This window comes from Ursus arctos, unplaced genomic scaffold (assembly GCF_023065955.2).
Source record: "Ursus arctos isolate Adak ecotype North America unplaced genomic scaffold, UrsArc2.0 scaffold_9, whole genome shotgun sequence".
Taxonomy (NCBI): domain Eukaryota; kingdom Metazoa; phylum Chordata; class Mammalia; order Carnivora; family Ursidae; genus Ursus; species Ursus arctos.
In genome coordinates, this window is record NW_026623111.1 from 38,999,668 (window position 1) to 39,018,477 (window position 18,810).

The 18,810-nt window shown below is 38.3% G+C and overlaps 1 protein-coding gene across 4 annotated transcripts in view; it reads left to right on the plus strand.

Moving 5' to 3' along the window:
* OCIAD1 (OCIA domain containing 1) overlaps window positions 1–13,289 on the plus strand; it is a 32,551-nt gene extending 19,262 nt beyond the window's left edge. For 3 of the 4 annotated variants that reach the window (XM_026508866.3, XM_044387722.3, XM_057309791.1), the window contains exons 5-9: window positions 2,530–2,577; window positions 3,483–3,618; window positions 5,765–5,940; window positions 10,061–10,213; window positions 12,761–13,289. In XM_026508866.3, coding sequence (XP_026364651.2) covers window positions 2,530–2,577; window positions 3,483–3,618; window positions 5,765–5,940; window positions 10,061–10,213; window positions 12,761–12,798 — 551 coding nt within the window. In that variant the 3' untranslated portion in view covers window positions 12,799–13,289. The remainder of the gene's footprint in view (window positions 1–2,529; window positions 2,578–3,482; window positions 3,619–5,764; window positions 5,941–10,060; window positions 10,214–12,760) is intronic. The other variant, XM_026508863.3, reaches the window with a different exon arrangement.
* The last annotated feature ends 5,521 nt before the right edge of the window (window positions 13,290–18,810 follow it).

An 18,810-nucleotide genomic window follows, 5' to 3' on the forward strand; every position in this document is an offset into this window, starting at 1 on the left:
CAGCCGCCCGCGCGCGCTCCCGGATCTCCCGGTCTCAGTCTGGATCCAGTGAGCGCACCGGGATTCCGGGGTTCCGCGAGATGCCTGGTGGCGCGCGCACCTGGCTCACGGTCTCAGTCTGCTGTTTTGCGGGTGCCGACCTCGAGCCCGCCCGCTCCCCCGTGCAGGTGGCTACCGCTTCCCGGCGCCCGATCGCGGCGGCTCCCTCCCCCTTCCGTTTATCTTCCGATATCTGTGCGCGGTTTCATGGCTCCCCACTTCGTACCTCAATACTCAGCGCTGGAGATGTTCATTTGTAGAGATCCAGATGCATCTTCCTGCGTCTCAGGCTGGTTCCGTGGTTGTTTAGGCTGGTCTGGTACCTATCCAGCTCGACTCGGGGGACCGGCTGAAAACGGTGTCTCCTACTCCTCCGCCATCTTAACTCCTCCCTCTCAATTTATCATTTTTTTTATGACGAAGGCTTTTTGTGCTCTAAGATCTTTGTCTCTTAACAGGACATGAAGAATCTCTTATGCTTTTTTCTTTAAGCTTTATTTTTTCTTTCATACTTAAAGGCATTTGGAATTGTTTTTGAATACGGGCATATCTCATTTTATTGTGCTTCACTTTATTGCACTTCACAGATACTGTGGTTTTTACAAATCTATGGTATATGGCAACCCTGCTTTGAACAAGTCTCATTGGTGCCATTTTTTCAACAGAGTTTGTTCACTTCGTGTTCTGTGTCACCTTTTGGCAATTCTCACAGTAAATGTTCTCCTTATTATATTTGCAATGGTGATCTGTGATCAGTGATTACAACTCTAAAAGCTCAGGTGATTGTTAGTATTTCTTAGCAATAAAGTATTTAATTAATGTATGTGCATTGTTTTTATTTTTTGGACAGTGTTACTGCATGTTTAATACAGCATAACATAAACCTAACTTTTATATGCACTAGAAAACAGGAAAATGGATTTGACTTTCTTTATTGTAATTCTCCCTTTATCTTGGTGCTCTTGAACCGAACCTGCAATATTTCTGAGGTATGCCTGTATTGTATGAGGTAGGATAAAAGTACATTTTTCCTTTGCTCATTTTCCAAAGAAGGTGACCCAGCACCTCCATTTTCCTTTCCTTTGCTCATTTTCCATATGAAGGTGACCCAGCACCTATTTTGAAAGGACTGTCTTTGTTCACTGCATGCAGTGTTGCCTTTGTCATAAGTGACTATGTGGATGTGTTTCTCGACTCTCTTCTGGTTTTGATGGGTTTATCTATTCTTGTACTTAAAACAGTCTTAATTACTGTAGCTTTATTATAGATCTTGATATTTGTTGGTAGTCAGTTTTTCAGTTTTGTTGTTTTTCAATATTGCCTTGGTTCTCAGCTCTTTGTATTTCCACATGATTTTTAGAATAAGTTTTTCAACTTTCAGGAACACTTTCTTTGATTTTTAATTAGGATTACATTGAATTTATAGTTGAGTTTATGGAGAATTGTCATACTGACAATATTTAGTCTTTCCTTGTATGGACATGGATGTATTATTCCTCCATTTAGCTCTCATTTCTCTCCAGAAGTTTTGTAGTTTTCAGTGTACAAATCTTTCATATTTTTCATTAGATTACTCGTGGATCTTTGACATTTTTTGGTGCTATAATAAATTGTATCTTTCAAAAATGTTTGGTTTGTTTCCTGTATGCAGAAATTCTGTTGTGTGTGTGTTTTTTTTTTATATTGACCTTGCATCTAGTGATCTTGCTAAATTCACCTATTCTTTTTTTTTTTTTTTTAATAATGATTTTTTATTATATTATGTTAGTCACCATACAGTACATCCCCGGTTTTCGATGTAAGGCTCGATGATTCATTAGTTGTGAATTCACCTATTCTAATAGATTGTAGAGCCTTTTGGATTTTCTTCATATTTCTGTTGATGTTAAATTTACTGGTTCTCTCTTTTAAATAGCTGTAGTTTTAGACTTCTCTGAGGTAGTGGAAAGAGCTGATGTAGTCAGGTAGTACTTACAGATAGTCTGTACTGATTTTTCCTTTTATCTTTGCAGGTTGCCCAAAGCTGCTGAGAAATAGATATATCTTTATATTGCATTGCTAAACTTTTTTTTTTTTTAAGATTTTATTTATTTATTTGACAGAGAAACAGCCAGTGAGGGAGGGAACACAGGCAGGGGGAGTGGGAGAGAAAGAAGCAGGCTCCCAGCAGAGGAGCCCGATGTGGGGCTCAATCCCAGGACCCTGGGATCACGCCCTGAGCCGAAGGCAGACGCTTAACGACTGAGCCACCCAGGCGCCCCTAAACTTTTTATTACTTTTGTCTCACGTTAGAAGAGACTAGATTATGGCTCACAGAAATAGTTTTCTTGCATTTTTTACCATAATTTGTGTCATTTTCTTATATACTTTAAGCATAAACTTAGCATAAGCCTGTTTTATTTTAATAAAAGATAAAAGATCTTAATTATCTAAATATGTCTATCTCTAACAATTAATGTGACTCAGAAATATCTACTCTTTAATCTTTAGGAATCCTTTCAAGTCATCCCAAATATGGTTCCATCCCTAAACTTATATGTAAGTATGGACAACACTCGTTTTCTTAGCTTTCTTGCCTAAGTAAAATAATTTTTAACAAATGTTTTGTCTTGTCTAACTCATAACAGTTATTTGGTTATTTGTTTTGACCAGCTTGTTTAAACTTTTCATTAAATGGACTAGTCAACTACTTGGGCATTTTATTGTTAGCATTAAGAATTACAAGTTATTTGAAAGAGAATTTTTTTCTTTTATAATGTAATAAAGCTATTACTTCTAAATAATTTGTAAAGATATATAGTATTTTAAAATAAATTCTCTGGTTTCTGAGGAAAAAATTGTCTTGCTTTACAGAAGTAAAATGTCTTTTAAAATTAAATCTAATTTTTAAAAATCTCTTTACATTTTAAAATGTAAATAAGCATAATTTATCTACATATTACAGTGTGGTTTATAGGAAAGAAGCTAAATTCCTTTAAAAAAGAGCACCCAAGACTTTTTATGAATCTTTCCAGGTTAGCCTCTCTTATATATTGGAAATAAACACATAAGGCAACAGTAGCCACATTTAGGTACCACTTCATAATTCATTATTTTAAGGAATTTGTTGCACCTAATTTTAAAAACAGTCTTATGAAATTAGCTGGGCTAATTCCTTTACCACATATTTCCTGTCTATATTAATAATTAATAAAGTGAAATTTATGTATCATGGAGCAGTTTTATTTTGGATTATGTTATTTTGTGAAAGTGAATTGTATCTACAGAATCTTGCTGTGTACTCTGAATCTGATTTAATGTGGTACTTTTACCATTATTTCAGGAAATCTCAGTTTTCCTGTATCAAGACCTATTTAAGATTACATTTCTTAGAAAGTGTTCTTTTAGGATTTTTATTTAAATGGGTACTTTGACATCATTTTTTGTTTATTTTTACAAATAAGTTGCTTGTATCATGGGATACTTTGCTGGAAAACTTTCTTACGTGAAAACTTGCCAAGAGAAGTTCAAAAATCTTGAGAATTCCCCTCTTGGAGAAGCTTTACGCTCAGGACAGGCACAGCGATCTTCACTATCTGGGTAGGCCAAATTCTGATATTTATTGAAGGTTTTTAATTTTAGCTAAAAAAATTGTAACTGGATATTGCTATAATTCAGGGCATGAAACATTGTGTAGTCTGGAGGACTGTTGGAAACTTGCCGTTCTGCAGGAGGCTAAAACTATTTTGTTTTAAAATGTGGAGTAAAGGGGTGCCTGGGTGGCACAGTGGTTAAGCATCTGCCTTCGGCTCAGGGCGTGATCCCGGTGTTATGGGATCGAGCCTCACATCAGGCTCCTCTGCTATGAGTCTGCTTCTTCCTCTCCCACTCCCCCTGCTTGTGTTCCCTCTCTCGCTGGCTGTCTCTATCTCTGTTAATAAATAAATAAAATCTTTAAAAAAATAAAAAAAAATTAAAAATAAAAATAAAAAAATAGAAAGTGGAGTAAAATATGTTTACCTTTGTTTTCTTTTTATTTATTTGTATTTATTTATTTGAGTAAATTCTTCCCGCAAGTTAGGGCTTGAACTCAGGATCCCAAGATCAAGAGCTGCCATGTTCTATCAACTGAGCAAGCCAGGCACCCCTACCTATGTTTTATTTTTATTTATTTATTCATTTTTAAGACTTTATTTATTTGAGAGAGAGAGAGCACAAGCTGGGTTCGGGGAGAGGGAGAAGCAGGCTCCTGGCTGAGCAGGGAGCCCGACACAGGGCTTAATCCCAGGACCCCAGGATCATGACCTTAGTTGAAAGCAGATGCTTAACCGATTGAGCCCCCCCACCTTTGTTTTAAATATAGAGTTGCATCCTATTAGGACTGCTTATACCAGAATAAAGGATTTTAATTTGGCAAACACCTTTGATTACTATATTTTGGACTTTTCTTTTGAATTACCAAATTTTATCAGTCCCATATCTTAAATTTCAACTTTTTAATCCTTCTGTTGTTTAAATTAGGGAAATTATTTTAAGTATATTTTCCAAATTTTTGTTTTGCTTATGTAAGTATAAATAAATGAATCTGTCCATCTGGATAGGTAGATAAGTAATAATGTAATTAAATAGATTTAATAGGTAAATTCTTATAAATGGTAAACCCCATGAAAGCTAGTATTACTTACATATCTGTTTAGCAAAATAGCATTTATGGCCTGTTGGCTGTGGAACTAACTTCCCAGTTAATGTGGGAACTGGACATATTTTCTGATTTGAGATACTTTTTTCTTTCCAAGGACTTTTTTTTTTTAAGATTTTTTAAAATTTATTATTTTTATTTATTTATTTGAGAGAGAGTGAGTGTGTGTGCCAGTGAGCGGGGCTGGGAGCAGAGAGGGAGGGAGAGGGAGGGGGAAAGAATCTCAAGCATGGTGCTCAATTCCATGACCCTGACTGAGATCATGACCTGAGTCAAAACCAAGAGTCAGACGCTTACCCGACTGAGCCACCCAGGCACCCCTCCAAGGACTTTAAACACATTAAAATGATCTTTAAAGTGGGGTGCCTGGGTGACTCAGTTGGATAAGTAGCCGATTTTTTATTTCAGCTCACATCATGCTCTCAAGGTCATGAAATTGAGCCCTGTTTTGGGATCCATGTTCAGTGGAGAGTTGGCTTGAGATTCTCTTCCTTCCTCTGCCCCTCCTCCGACCCCTTGCCCACATTTTCTCTTGCTCTCAAGAAAATTAATAATCTTTTAAAAAAATGATCTCTGAGGGGCACCTGGGTGGCTCAGTCGTTAAGGGTCTGCCTTCGGCTCAGGGTGTGATCCCAGAGTCCTGGGATCGAGCCCCGCATCAGGCTCCCTGCTCCACTGGGAGCCTGCTTCTTCCTCTCCCACTCCCCCTGCTTGAGTTCCCTCTCTCGCTGGCTGTCTCTCTCTCTGTCAAATAAATAAATAAAATATTTTTTTTTTAAAATGATCTCTGAAAGCTTAGGAATTCGAAAACTGGATATACATTTCTCTTCTGTATTAAGAGTGGCCGTTTTTAAGTTGTATAAATGGGTCAAAACTTATTTTTAAGGTTTTTGTGGCAGAGAGAAAGACTTCATTTTACTGTTATAGATAACCGTGTAAAAATTACATAATTCCTTTAGAAAGTAAGATAACTAGTTTTCGTACCATAACACGTTTTTTTTAGGGTGTAGGCAATAATTTGCGTTTCTTATACAATATGATTTACAGGCACTATTCTCAGAAGTCAAAATACGACTCAGATTTGAGTGGTCATTCATCTTTTGTGACGTCTCCAGCAGCAGACAACATAGAAAAAGAGATGCTTCCTCATTATGAGCCAATTCCATTCAGTGCTTCTATGAATGAATCTACTCCCACTGGTATTACTGATCATATTGCCCAAGGTAGAAACTTCTCTTGAAATGAGTTTCAGCATTATATGGTCCAACGTATGTATAAACTTTATTTGATGACCTTTTCTGCTGGATATCACCTGTATGTTCCACCATCAGCCTAAACTCAGCATGTTTGTTCATCTGTTTCTTCATTCATTCAACATTTTTTGACTTCCAGTAGGTGTCAGGCACTCAGCTAGGTATGAAAGAGGTATAGATGAATAAGACCTGATTCTTGTCCTTGAGAAACGCTCTTAGACTGTTAGAAGATATAGAAATATAAGGAAAAATTAATAATATGTCCCATTAATCAAAAATACTAACAAAGTTTAGTGATTATTGCAAAGAAGTGGTAAATTGGGCCATGGGGAGGCTTCAAAGAGGTTACACTTGTTAGGCTGGTCTTAAAGGCTTTCAGCTTTTTTGTAATGTGAGAAAAATAATAATTACCTGCCTTACAGAACTCTTGTCAAGTGAGAAAATCCATGTGAAAATGCTTTGTGAAGTTTGTGTAAATACTAGCTTTGAAGATCGCAGAATGTAAGTGAAACAACATCAACTTTGGATTAAGGCCCGGATTTGAATGATTGACATTTGCTAGCTATGTGACTTTAGGCAAGTAACTTTGTGATCCCTTCAGTTTCTTGATCTCTTGAGTGGAGATGATGATACCTCTGTTAAAGAACTTTGGGAATGAGATGAAGTAATCAGAGGTAATGCCTGTCAAGTCATAGGCTCTTAACAGTTGTTCATTTCCTCCTTTCATTTCTTTAGTCTAATTTGCAGTGAAAAGTGAAGAATTAGGAAGTACAGGTTTGCAGTTCCTTATCTAAAAATCCTAAAATCCAAAAAAACTTTGACAACCACAAAGGTTTATTTAAAAATTTTTTTTATTATTAATTTATTTATTTTTCTGACATGGGGCTTGACTGCATGGCTCCAAGATCAAGAGTTGCACGCTCTACCAACTGAGCCAGCCAGCCACCCCACAAAGCTTATTCTGTAATTAAACTAGTGATGAAATCTGACTTGACAATCATTTCAAGCCCTGACTTAAACTGACACAAGTCTATTTATAATCTTTATCTTAATATGACTTTTCCTGCATTTTGTTGTACAAATTTTAATGTTTGCTTATGCACTGCTGCTTCAGACCTCTGGATGGATGGATATTAAGTAATATATTACCGAGCTATATACTATGACATCTTTCTAAAATCTGAGAAACTGAATTTTGAAACATTTCTGACTACAAAGTTTTAGATAAGGGATTGTGGATAGAATATTCTTTGAAAAAGTTTGTTTTAATGCAAATACCATAAGCCAGTAACTATGAGGAACAAGAACATTTTTGTTGCTTGAGATGGGAGAGATTTGGATCTATGTGTAGGTTAAAGGGAGGGAAGGGAAACAGTGGGAAGGGAGTTGATTATAGGTCAAGTAATGTTGCAGAAGTTGTAGAAGGGCTTCTTAGGTAGGTTAGAACATAAAGTAGCCACTAAATATATGTGGCCATTTAAATTAATTAAAATTAAATCAAATTGAAAATTCAGTTCCTCAGTTGCTTTGTAGCATTTCAGTTGTTCAAAAGCCACATGTGCTTGTGCCTACTCTGTTGGAATGTGCAGATACAGAACATTTCTCATCATTACAGAAAATGATATTGGACAGCATTGCTTTAGAGCAAGTTGGGGTGGGGGCAGTGAGTATTAACATTTTGGAAAAGAAGAAACAGAGTAGAAGTTAAAGTAATTAAAGACATTCTTAAGTGGATGAAAGGTGTTGAGAGTCTTGACCCCCCCCCCCCCCCATGTTTGGAAACAGAGACCTCCCAATTAGAGAGGGAAGGAGGTGAGCAGATTAGAGAGTGGTTAGTATTTATCTTCAAAGGCAGCTGTTCTTAGTTCTCACTGCATCTCTCATTTTCCTAGTCCCTCAAGTTCAGATCCATTCTACTTTCATTTTCCTAGTCCCTCAAGTTCAGATCCATTCTACTTGTTTTCTAGCCATCCATCACTTCTTCCCTTGTTATGATTTTCATTTTTCCTTCCATTTGCATTAGAAAATTCCATCCTATGTTGCACAATTCCTTTTCCAAATAAAAGCAGACAGACAAAAAAGCCCTTTGGTATCTGCCCACAGACAATAGCAAGGCCCATATTTTGATATATTTTATGTCCTCGAGAGCAGCCATCTATCCATCCAATGCTCTGCTTTCCCAATCCCTTCTCTAAATCAAGTTTGCCACTCTTTGACTACTTTCCATATGGGCCAGTTGTGGCCTCCTCTGCTTTTGCCCTAGCTGCTGTCCTCCCTTACCAGGACTCTTTTCCCCTTTTGTTAAAGTCCTGTTTGCGCTGTTTGGTTCTGCTTTCTTTTATTAGGAACTGAAAGAGTTATTAATCTTTCAAAGTAGAAAGCACTCTTTCATTGCTGTTAGACTTAGAGATAGTTTATTACAGTTAGATTGAAATCATTGCTGTTTTATATTTTATTCCTTCCAGCTCTTTCTAACCTTCCTAGAGCAGTAAATCATGCTCCCTACACAATGCAGAATATTTTCATTGGGCTTTGTAAGTGGAAAAAATTCTCCCTAATCTTCTGATTTATGTTTCCATTATTTGTCACAGAATTTTGAAACAAAGAAGTATTTTTTTTTTCAGTGAGAAAAAGTATTAGACCTGGAAGGAACTTTAGAGATAGATCATCTAGTCAGACGTCTGTATTTCACAACTGAGAAAACCAAGATTCAAAGTTTAGTGATTTGCCCAAGGACATTCACTGATTGTTGGCAAAGTGGGAATGAGAACTTAGGGTTCCTAACTAATAATCTAGTACACATTGTCTCCTTCAGAATTCTAAAAATATCATTTATGGTAAAGGGAAATGAGTTTAATAATTATTCATTAATAATGAAATGCGAGTACTTTTTAAACCCAATGTAAGATGATATTTTTCTTCGTATTCTTTTTTAGCAAAAATTTAGTTTTCAAGAATGGTATAATATTCAAACTAATATATAAAGCCTTTTGCTTTGTATCAGTGCAGTATACTTTGTAGCAAAATAAAAGGTTATGCTTGAAAACATTTAAAGCGTAGTTATGTTGATTTGAAGATTTTTCACTGGGACCTTACTGTAGAGTTCCAAAATACCACCTACAAAAACTGCTTTTTAAAAAATTATTTTAATTAATAATGATTATATTAATAAAATGATGTGCCTAATTTGTATGTAAGAACCTCTTTGAAAACTATTTCTGGAGTGATGTGTAAGACTTTTGGTTGACTGAATTTTATGTTAGCCTTAGTTCATTTCTTTTAAAATGTTTATATGACTTTTTTGCTGGTTATACATTTTGTAAACTATGTTTAATATTTGCTCCTGTCATCTAATAGTAAGAGTAATCACTTATTTTTACATCAATATTTAACTCTTTGATGGTATATATTGCTACCTTAACTTTCTTTGGAAGAGATAAAGAATGAATGCTGGTTCCCTGGCCAAAATTATTATTGCCACTTTTTTCTGCCTCAGTATTGCTCCATTAGACCTGAGTAAAAATGATGCATACAGTGATCGAAGGCTATGTTTTATACCTTTCAACAGTTATTTCCAAGCACTTTTGTTTAAGTATAAAGATGGCACATTATTTTTTTTAATAGTTACAGTTGTTCATGTATAGACTCTGGTTATAGGAACGTTCAGCTATGGAAATATTACTAAGTAAAATATATATGATGTCAAATTTTGTTCAGTTGCTACTAGTAGGATATATTTCTTTTTAATTAAATAAGCAGTGTGAATAATTTTCCAGTTTAAAACACTAGTATTTTAGTGAGTATAAATTACACTGGTATATATTATAATACCCATTTTTCTGGCAGTGGTTACTTTTTAATTTTTTTATGTTGATTTTAAATTTTAGAAATAAAAGCTTTAAAGTGTAAGAGAAAGTTTTCATTTTGTAATTATGTTGGGGAAAATCTAATACCTTTGGAATGGTGGTAGTGATTTGACTATTTTACTTTTTTCTGCTTTTATTGTAGGTAAGAAACATTTAGAAAATTTAGTTGCTTTGGATTTATTCAAATCCTTTTATCACCACTTATTAACTGTTTGTTGTTTTAGGACCTGATCCCAACCCTGAAGAAAGTCCTAAGAGAAAAAATATTACATATGAGGAATTAAGGAATAAGAACAGAGAGTCATATGAAGTAACTTTAACACATAAGACTGACCCCTCAGTCAGGCCTATGCAGGAAAGAATGCCAAAAAAAGAAGGTATGATAGTTTAGTCTGAATCACTTTACTCTTTAGGATCGGAAACTTCAACATTAGTTAAAAACATTAATTATACTAATACATGATTTAATTCCTCAAGCAATTAACCAAAATAACTTTTTTTTAAAAGAATAGTTCCGTCACAGTTATTAGTCTTTCCTTTTCTAAGGTGTTCCAAAGACCATTTTGTGTTAGAAAATAATGAATTCCAAATAGTGGTATGAATTAAGACAGTGAGACTAGTTAATACATTGTAGAAATTATAAATCCATTTGAATGTTTTCTCTTATCAAAAATCACCCTGGGACTTAATAAGTGTTTTTTAAATGATACATTGAAATCATAAAACCAAATCCAGTTGCCTGAGGTTGATAACGGGCTGTAATGCCACTTTAAGCAGAATGAGAGAATCATGACTGAGTAATGAAATTGATTTTCTTACATGCTTTATGAAATTGAAATAGAAGTTATATGCGTTATAAACCAGCTTTTAGGGCACTTCCCAAAGAGGAGTTTGACTTTTTTCAGTAGTACTTTTACTCTGTAATTAATGATAAATTTAAAAATCACAGCTTGTTTTCATTCCTTTTGGAACAGCTGTACATTATCCAAAGTCAATTTTCTGACACAGAAGTTTACCCCAATGGAAGAAGGCATTTTGAACAGGGGTTTGTACCTATTTCAGTGTACAATTTTATGATGTCTTTTTTGAAGAATTTTAGAGAGAGTCATTGTTTCAAGGTTTTCTGTTTATTACTTTAAAAAAAAAGAAGGAAGAAAGAGGTCCTTGGTACCTTCTTGAGAGTCTTATGCCACAAAGAATGCAAAAATACTTAGAAATTTTGAGTATTTTTTATTATGATTGTTCTTTTAGAACCAATTTTATTTCTAATTGTTAGTGGTTCCTTCATTTAGAATTCTGTTTTCATAACAGTTGTGGATAATGTCGCTGTCATATTATTAGTGTAAAAAAATCTGGCTTTAAAATAGATTTGTAATAAAAAATACTTGTTAATGTTTATCATTAGAAGAAAACCTTTAGCATAAACATTTTGCATTCAGTGGCCATTATTTTGTAATATGTAAAGACTTACTGCTACTTTGTTATGCTAATTGAGGATTTAGACTGTAAGCTCCATGAGGGCAGGCAGTAGCATTTCTCTCATTTTTGTGATCTTTTCTATTACGTGTCTGCACAGCATAGTGTGCACTGATGGATCAGACCTGAGATGTTTTGGTTGGGCCTCAATAATAAAGCTTAACAAAAGGAAATAAGGTAGATCTTTGGCAATTGCTGGATTTTGACATTTGTGATTTTGACTGAACAATCTTGAAGTTCTGTTACATGACACAGTAATGTGAAATAATTTTTTTCTTTGTAAAAAGAAAGCTGATTTTTTGGTGTGTGCTGTATATAATTTAAAGAAAAAAACAGTTATGAAATAGTTTGGGTGATTTTGTAGAATGTTCTATTTTAGAATCTAGACAGAAAATTTGACATTAGTACAGTGTAAATTCACTTGGTCAGAAAGTGTCACTTAAAGTTTTCAGCTTCAGTTTGTATAGATTCTGTTTGTTGACATTTACCTAAATTAGAAATTAAGACTGAGAAATTTCAAAAACATAAGCATATTATCAATTAGCTATCAGGGCAATGATGGCAGCACACATCTTATAGCTTCTAGAAGACTGTCTTATAGTCATGAGGGAATGAAAGCTAGGGGAAAAGGCAAAAATAGGAGGGAAAAGGTATATAATATCTTAGTATAATAATGTAATAGTTCGACTTAAACAGACTCCCTGAAAGAATCTTGGGGGGGGAGGTGTCCCTAGTCCGTACTTTGATAACTGCTCCTTTACATTGTTACGAATACTCGAGTCTTCTGAAGAGTTGTAATCCACAGATGAGGACTATGTAGAAGAGAGGCTGAAAGTAAAAGGGTAGAGAAGACAAAGGAGCTTATTTCAAACTGTAATTCCATGTAAAATGCAGGAGCGCTGGAAACCATTTCCTTCTTGTATAGTATTACAGCTTATGGGAGAGAAGAATGAATTAACCACAACCTGAAGACTTGATCATTTCTGTTACAGTATTTTTTGTGGAAAACAAATTCAAATGTTTGTTATTTTTTATTTCCTGGTAATTTGTGTGTGTGCTATAATATATACCACCCTTAGTATGGTAAAGTTGTAAAGGTGTCCACGCTTTGGACCTAAATAGACCTGTGTTCAGATTTTGGTTCTGTTTGCTTTATTAGACTTATACCTTGGGCAAGTTACTAATCTGTTTTCTCACTCTTCAAATGGGGATTGTGTTTACTTTATAAGGTGGTTATGAGGATCAAATATTGATGTAAAGTTCTTGATCGAGTCCATCATTATTTATGTCCAACCTTCAGTTCACAAAAGTCTAGCTAGCCCCTTTCTCTCATGTGCCTTTATTGAAAATGAGAGAGAAACGTAATTTTCATCATAGTAGCAAACTTAAAGTAGTATCTTTCACTTGTTAATATTTGGAATTATCAATTATTTGTGCTTTTTTCCTAGTCAAAGTAAACAAATATGGAGATACTTGGGATGAGTGAAAAATTGCATCATTGGACCTACTGCAGGCGTTCAATCTCCAGCTTCATCTGGGTGGTCACGAATATCTGCATGCTTTGAGCTCAGCAGCAGTCTTCATAAACATTTAAAACTAGAACCTGGGTTCTTGTGGTTTGGCCTATTAAAGTGATGTTTAAAAACACAGATTTTAATGTGAATGTTGTGTGAATATATTCGCCTTGAGGAACTATACAAATGATGGTATTATACTAGGATCACATCCGGTTTGTGAAATCGTTTTAAGTTACAGGGTAAGGATACTCTCTTATGAGACTATGAAGAGATTGTATACTCTAGGATCAGCATATATGAAAATAAATACCTGCATGTTGAATTGGGGTGGGTGGGGGGAGCAAAGCATAATTTTAAGTGTTAAGCTTTACATCCAAAAATTATTAAAAAGCCTTTCTCCGGTGTTTGTTGTATTCACTTATTAATGTTTATGGTAAATAAAACATGAAGGAACATGCAACTTTGTTGGTTTCATGGTTTTATTGTTTGTAATCTCTTAAGTCTAATTACAAGTGCTGTTTGTAGGGCTAGGAAATTAAGTCATCTATTTCTGAATATTTAATAGTGAATGTGATGTGTGTAAATGAACATAGTAAATAGCTCAACACGTTTAAGCAGTGGTCATATTTGAAAAATTGCCGATCTACAGGAATAAAAATTTGGTATACTTTCTATTGCCGACCTAACGTTTGTTTCTGGTTCAGGTGAATGGAAAATGAAACTGGTCTCATCTAAATTCTGTTTACTCATACTGCAGTTCTACCAGAAACATTGTGTTTCAGGTAGCTGTTGTAAATCCCCAAACTTGGTGGCTTAAAACAGTGGTCACTTATTATCTCCATTTTCTCTGTGGGTCCCGATGAAGGAAGGATTCCGTAGGGTGATTGGCTGCGTGTCTCTTAGGTCATTCAGATGCTGGGTGCTTCTGACCTCTGGGAACCAGAGCAGCTGGGGTCTGGCCAGAGCATCTCTCCCTTTGGTGTCAGGACCTTGCCGTGGCCTCTGGGTGGGTCTGTGGGCTCCTCACAACATGCTGTGCTCAGGACAGACTGTTTTTTACGTGACCGCTTAGGGCTCTAACAGGAATGGTCCAGCAAGCATGTCAGAGCTGCATTGCCTTTTCTTTTTCTTTTTTTTTTTTTTTTAAGATTTTATTTATTTGACAGAGGCAGCCAGCGAGAGAGGGAACACAGGCAGGGGGAGTGGGAGAGGAAGCAGGCTCCCAGCAGAGCAGGGAGCCCGATGCGGGGCTTGATCCCAGGACTCTGGGGTCACGCCCTGAGCCGAAGGCAGAGGTTTAACGACTGAGCCACCCAGGCTTCCCTGCCTTTTATTTCTGACCTGGCCTCAGTCCTATAGCATCTCCTCACAAGCCCGCCTATGAAGGGACAGGAATGTAAGACTCCCACTTAGTCACATTTTTATAAGACCAGTGGGACGGAAGGAGTTCACCTTTTGGGCACGGTAATTCACATCCCTCATGCAAAATAAACTACTCTCCCAGGACCTCCAATTCATACCCATTATAACAACAGCTCAGAGTCCAGGAGCTCATCTCATCTGGTCCAGTTGTGGGTGAGAATCTTTGAAGTACCATTCCTCAGTCTTAAGGCCTGTGAACTGAAGAGAAATCACCTGACCTATTCATCCCAAGTACCTGTTAGGCATCCTCACCGCTCCCGTTCAAAAGGGGGACGTGAGAAGCATATACCTGTCACTTGTCCATAGCAATTCTGAAGTCCAGCCAGCTTCGTGCTGCCAGTTCTCTGTGAGGGCTTAGGCATACCCCACGGGTTCGCCGTGGCTCTGAGTCCTGCCTTTCCCTTAAAGGTAGCTCGTGTTTCCAGCAGAGTGATTTTCTTAGCCTGCTTTCTTGCCCACAGAAATCAGAGATCCCAAGACTTCTTTTTATACTGTCCCTGTCCAGACTGAAAATTTTTTAAACTGAAATTCTGAAGTATCCATTTATAATCCATTTCATTACACAGAAGCCATCCATAAGTCTATTGGAGACAGTCCTTTTTTTTTTTTTTTAAGTAGGCTTCACACCCAGTGGGTGGGTGTGGAGCCCAACGTGGAGCTTGAATTCAGACCCCTGAGATGAAGACCTGAGCTGAAATCAAGAGTCGGATGCTTAACTGAGCCACCCAGCTGCCCTTGAGAAGCTGTCCCTTTTCTACGCTGCGCTTCCTGTGAGGCTGGTGAACAACAGCACTGAGATTCTTAGGAACCTTGCACAGGGTCTACAGGGTTATGCCTGGAAGACCTGGAGAGGACCCTTGTGTGTCTGAAATGTCCTAGGAAGGACGCACTGTCATTTCACGTGCTTCAGGCAAGCTGTGAGGCAGAAATGAAGGCGTCCCAGTTCCAAACTTGAGCCTAACGAGCCTGTGTGTTTCCACTTGTGTCTCTCTTGTGACCCTCGGAACAGGCCTGACTCGAGATGCAGAGCCAATAGCCTCATGAACAGAAAACCTTAGGCCCCAGTTTGGATTTGATCTTTGCCTGGAAGCCATTTCTCAGTATGAGAAACTTCTGCTGGCTTGAGAAACTCTTAGGAGCCTTTATGTTTTCTACAAATCACATTTGGAAATGAAATAAGTTGTTCTTTATATTACATCTCTTCTCTCATTTTAGAAAAATCCAGGTGTCGTTATCCTCAACACTGCCCAGAAGTGCTAGCTAGATCATTTAGTTTGTTAGGTACATTTTCTATTTTCTGTGTAGCTACAGGTAAATAGTTTTGTTAAACTCTACACAACTCATAATCAAAATCTCTTCCGGCTTCTAATACCGGTTCCCCCTCTCTTCTGACACCCTTCCTTGACAGCCTCCTTGGAAGCTTTTTAGGCTTCTGTAAACCCCCTCATCCAGGCTTTTTAGGTTTTTACTAATCATCTCCCTGAAGTCCTGCCGGCCTCCGTCTGCCACTTGTTCCCCAGCCCAATGCTACAGGTCTTAGCCTATGTTATGGCAGCAGCCCCCCAACAGCTACCCAGTTTCTGTATCAGAATTTGACAGAAGAGCAGCATTTCTGAGTGATAGAGAGTAGGGGTTTCTTAAAGGGATTAGATCCTAGGCAACTGTGGAGCGGGTGGATCAGCGCGCAGGGCATGGGCTCCGCCTCTAGGGTCGGGCCTGTTCTGATGGTCACGACCGAGACACAAGTAGAAACATGCAAGGCTCGTTCGGCTTAAGTCTGGCAGTGGCACGGCTTCATTTCTGCCTCACAGCTTGCCTAGAGCAAGTCAGGTGGACAAACCCAAGGTCAAGAGATCGATGGTTTGCCCAGCTCACGTGGGAAGGAAATGCAAAATTACATGGCAGGATATGAGGAGAGGTCTGAATTCGGCCAGGAGTACGATCTACAAGGACAACCCCGAATTCCAGTGGCCTTTAGTTTGCATCTGCCTCACACAGACATGACATCGCACGGTAGTAGAGCTGTTGATTTACAGATCTTTTCTCCTCTACTTACTTCTCTGAGGGCAGGGACTATCTTATGTACGAATATACCCCTATTTCTCCTAGCCCATTGCCTGAAAGATATCCGCCGAATTAATGAATGAAGCCGTTTCTGGGCTTCCAAATTGTAAGGCCTGTGGTGACAGCCTTGATTTTCAAAATCAGGGAGGTATTCGGGGAGGTGCCTTTTTGATATTTCTTTCCCCACCACCATTAACTTCCCTCTCCCACCCTTCCTCTTTTGTTACCTTTCCGTTCCTCCCCTCGTTCCTGCCCCACCCACACCTAGAGAGCACAGAGTCTCTCTAATACACCAAACCACTCTTCCAGGTTTGTATCCGTCGACGAAGTTTCTTTGAGCACTTACTACGAACACCATACATTAAGAAACCAAAGCGGTTAACCGAGTATCTTCCAGGGCAGTTGACACGACACTCACCTGTTAAATGACAAATTTTGAACTGAAAAGGACAGATCGTAGAATCGTGAAATCGAAAAAAGTTAAGAGCGTAATGAGTCACACTGAAGTTCAGAATGACCAGCTGTGTGAGCATGAAATGGGAAGACTTGACCTAAAGGTGGGTCACGTGAAAGCTTAGCACAGGCCAAGTGTGTGACACAAGTACACATTCTGGACTCCACGAAAAGTAGTAGTAGTGGTAGTAAGGGCTTACGCCACTCAGGGTTACTCCGAGCCATGCACTATTGTAAGCATTTTGTAAGTATTAGCTTATTTAATCCTCATGAACCACCTGTCAGGAAACCCTAAAATGTTTCCATTTTACGGATGAGAAAACGAAGGCGCAGAGCAGATGCGTAGCTGATTCAGTGTCAGTACGTGGTGGAGTCTCGATAGGAGCACAGGGTGGGATGCAGAGCTGCTCTTGCTGCCCGCTCAAGTGCCTGCAATGAAAAGCACCATAATCCGCTCTCTTTTGAACTGGTCAATCCATGTTTGCAGTCTTGGTACAGAGAGGACAGTACTAACCAAGGGGAGTCCCCAGACCAGGATGTGACAGGGCTGGAAATCCACTCCAATGGTTGAAGAAACTCAGAGGCACACGCGTTCCAGTATTTAAAGGCTACCGTGTGAAAGAAGAAGAAGAATCCTATTTTGTAGGGCTGGGTGGGACAAAAAAAGAAGAAGGAGGAGGAAGAGGAGGAGAAGGAGGAGAGGAAGAAGAAGAATCCTATTTTGTAGCCCCAGGGAAATCACAGGTTTAGGCTGACAGACGTTTACGAAGGACCTATATCGGGCCAAGAAGTCTGCTTGGGGCTGGGGATTCAGGCATAAGTAGAAGACCCACTTCCTGTCCCGGAAGAGCTTCCGCTCTGGGGGTGAGAGAGGCAAACCTGGGCTCCCGTAAGACCTTTCTGAACAGTGTCGCAGGCTGGCCTGTGGACTTCGTGGCACTACGGAGCAGCACGTCTCCTTCCCCAGAGGGACGGATGTGGCTCCTGGAATCTCACCTGCCCAGACAGCAGAGGGGACTCCCGCAGCGGCTGGGAGGGTGGCCTGTATCTAGGAGCGCACCTAGGCACAGAGGGTGCACAATCATTGACTATATGAAACAAGGAACATATAAAAACCAGGATGTCTCACATAAAAGCCTGTGCTTATTTGTTTTGAAAAGCTGGAAGATACAGCAACAGTGGGCCCACAGGTTCACGTGTGTGGGAAGTGAAGACCACACCCGTTTTCAGCATCACCACTAGCCCAGCTTCACCCGCTGACACTCTCTGTCTTCTCCTGGACTTTGCTCCTCTCGGTTAATCACTGAAATCTCCGCAAATGTTCAATGTCAATGAAATCGAATTCTACAGTTGAATTCTAAAAGTGGGAAAATTTGGGATGCCTGGGTGGCTCAGATGGTTAAGCGTCTGCCTTTGGCTGGGGTTGGCTCTGGTCATGATCCCAGGGTCCTGGGATCGAGTCCGGCATATCAGACTCCTTGCTCAGTGGGGAGCCTGCTTCTCCCTCTGCCTGCCGCTCCCCCTGCTTGTGTTCTGTCTCTCTCTGACAAATAAATAAATAAATAAATAAATAAATAAATAAATAAATAAATAAATAAATAAAATGTTTAAAAATAAATAAAGTGGAAAAATTTTGTCAATTAACAGATTGCATTATGAATATCAAGAAAATTATTTACCTGATGTTTTCATTGTTTCAATCAAATCATTTAAGATAAATTTCATTACTTTCATAATGGTAGCAGAAAATAGAGAAGTCATCTATTCTGACAGCAAGGGAAGAAAATATCTTTTTTTTAATAGATATTATTTATTTATTTTACAGAGAAAGAGAGCACAAGCAGGCAGAGGGGCAGAGGGAGAGGGAGAAGCCGACTCCTCACTGAGCAGGGAGCTCAACGTGGGGCTGGATCCCAGGACCCTGAGATCATGACCTGAGACAAAGGCAGACGCTTAACTGACTGAGCCACGCAGGCACCCCTGAGAATATATTTGCTTAAGTGAGAATTCTAAAAAATATGTAAGTATCGTATACAGTTCAT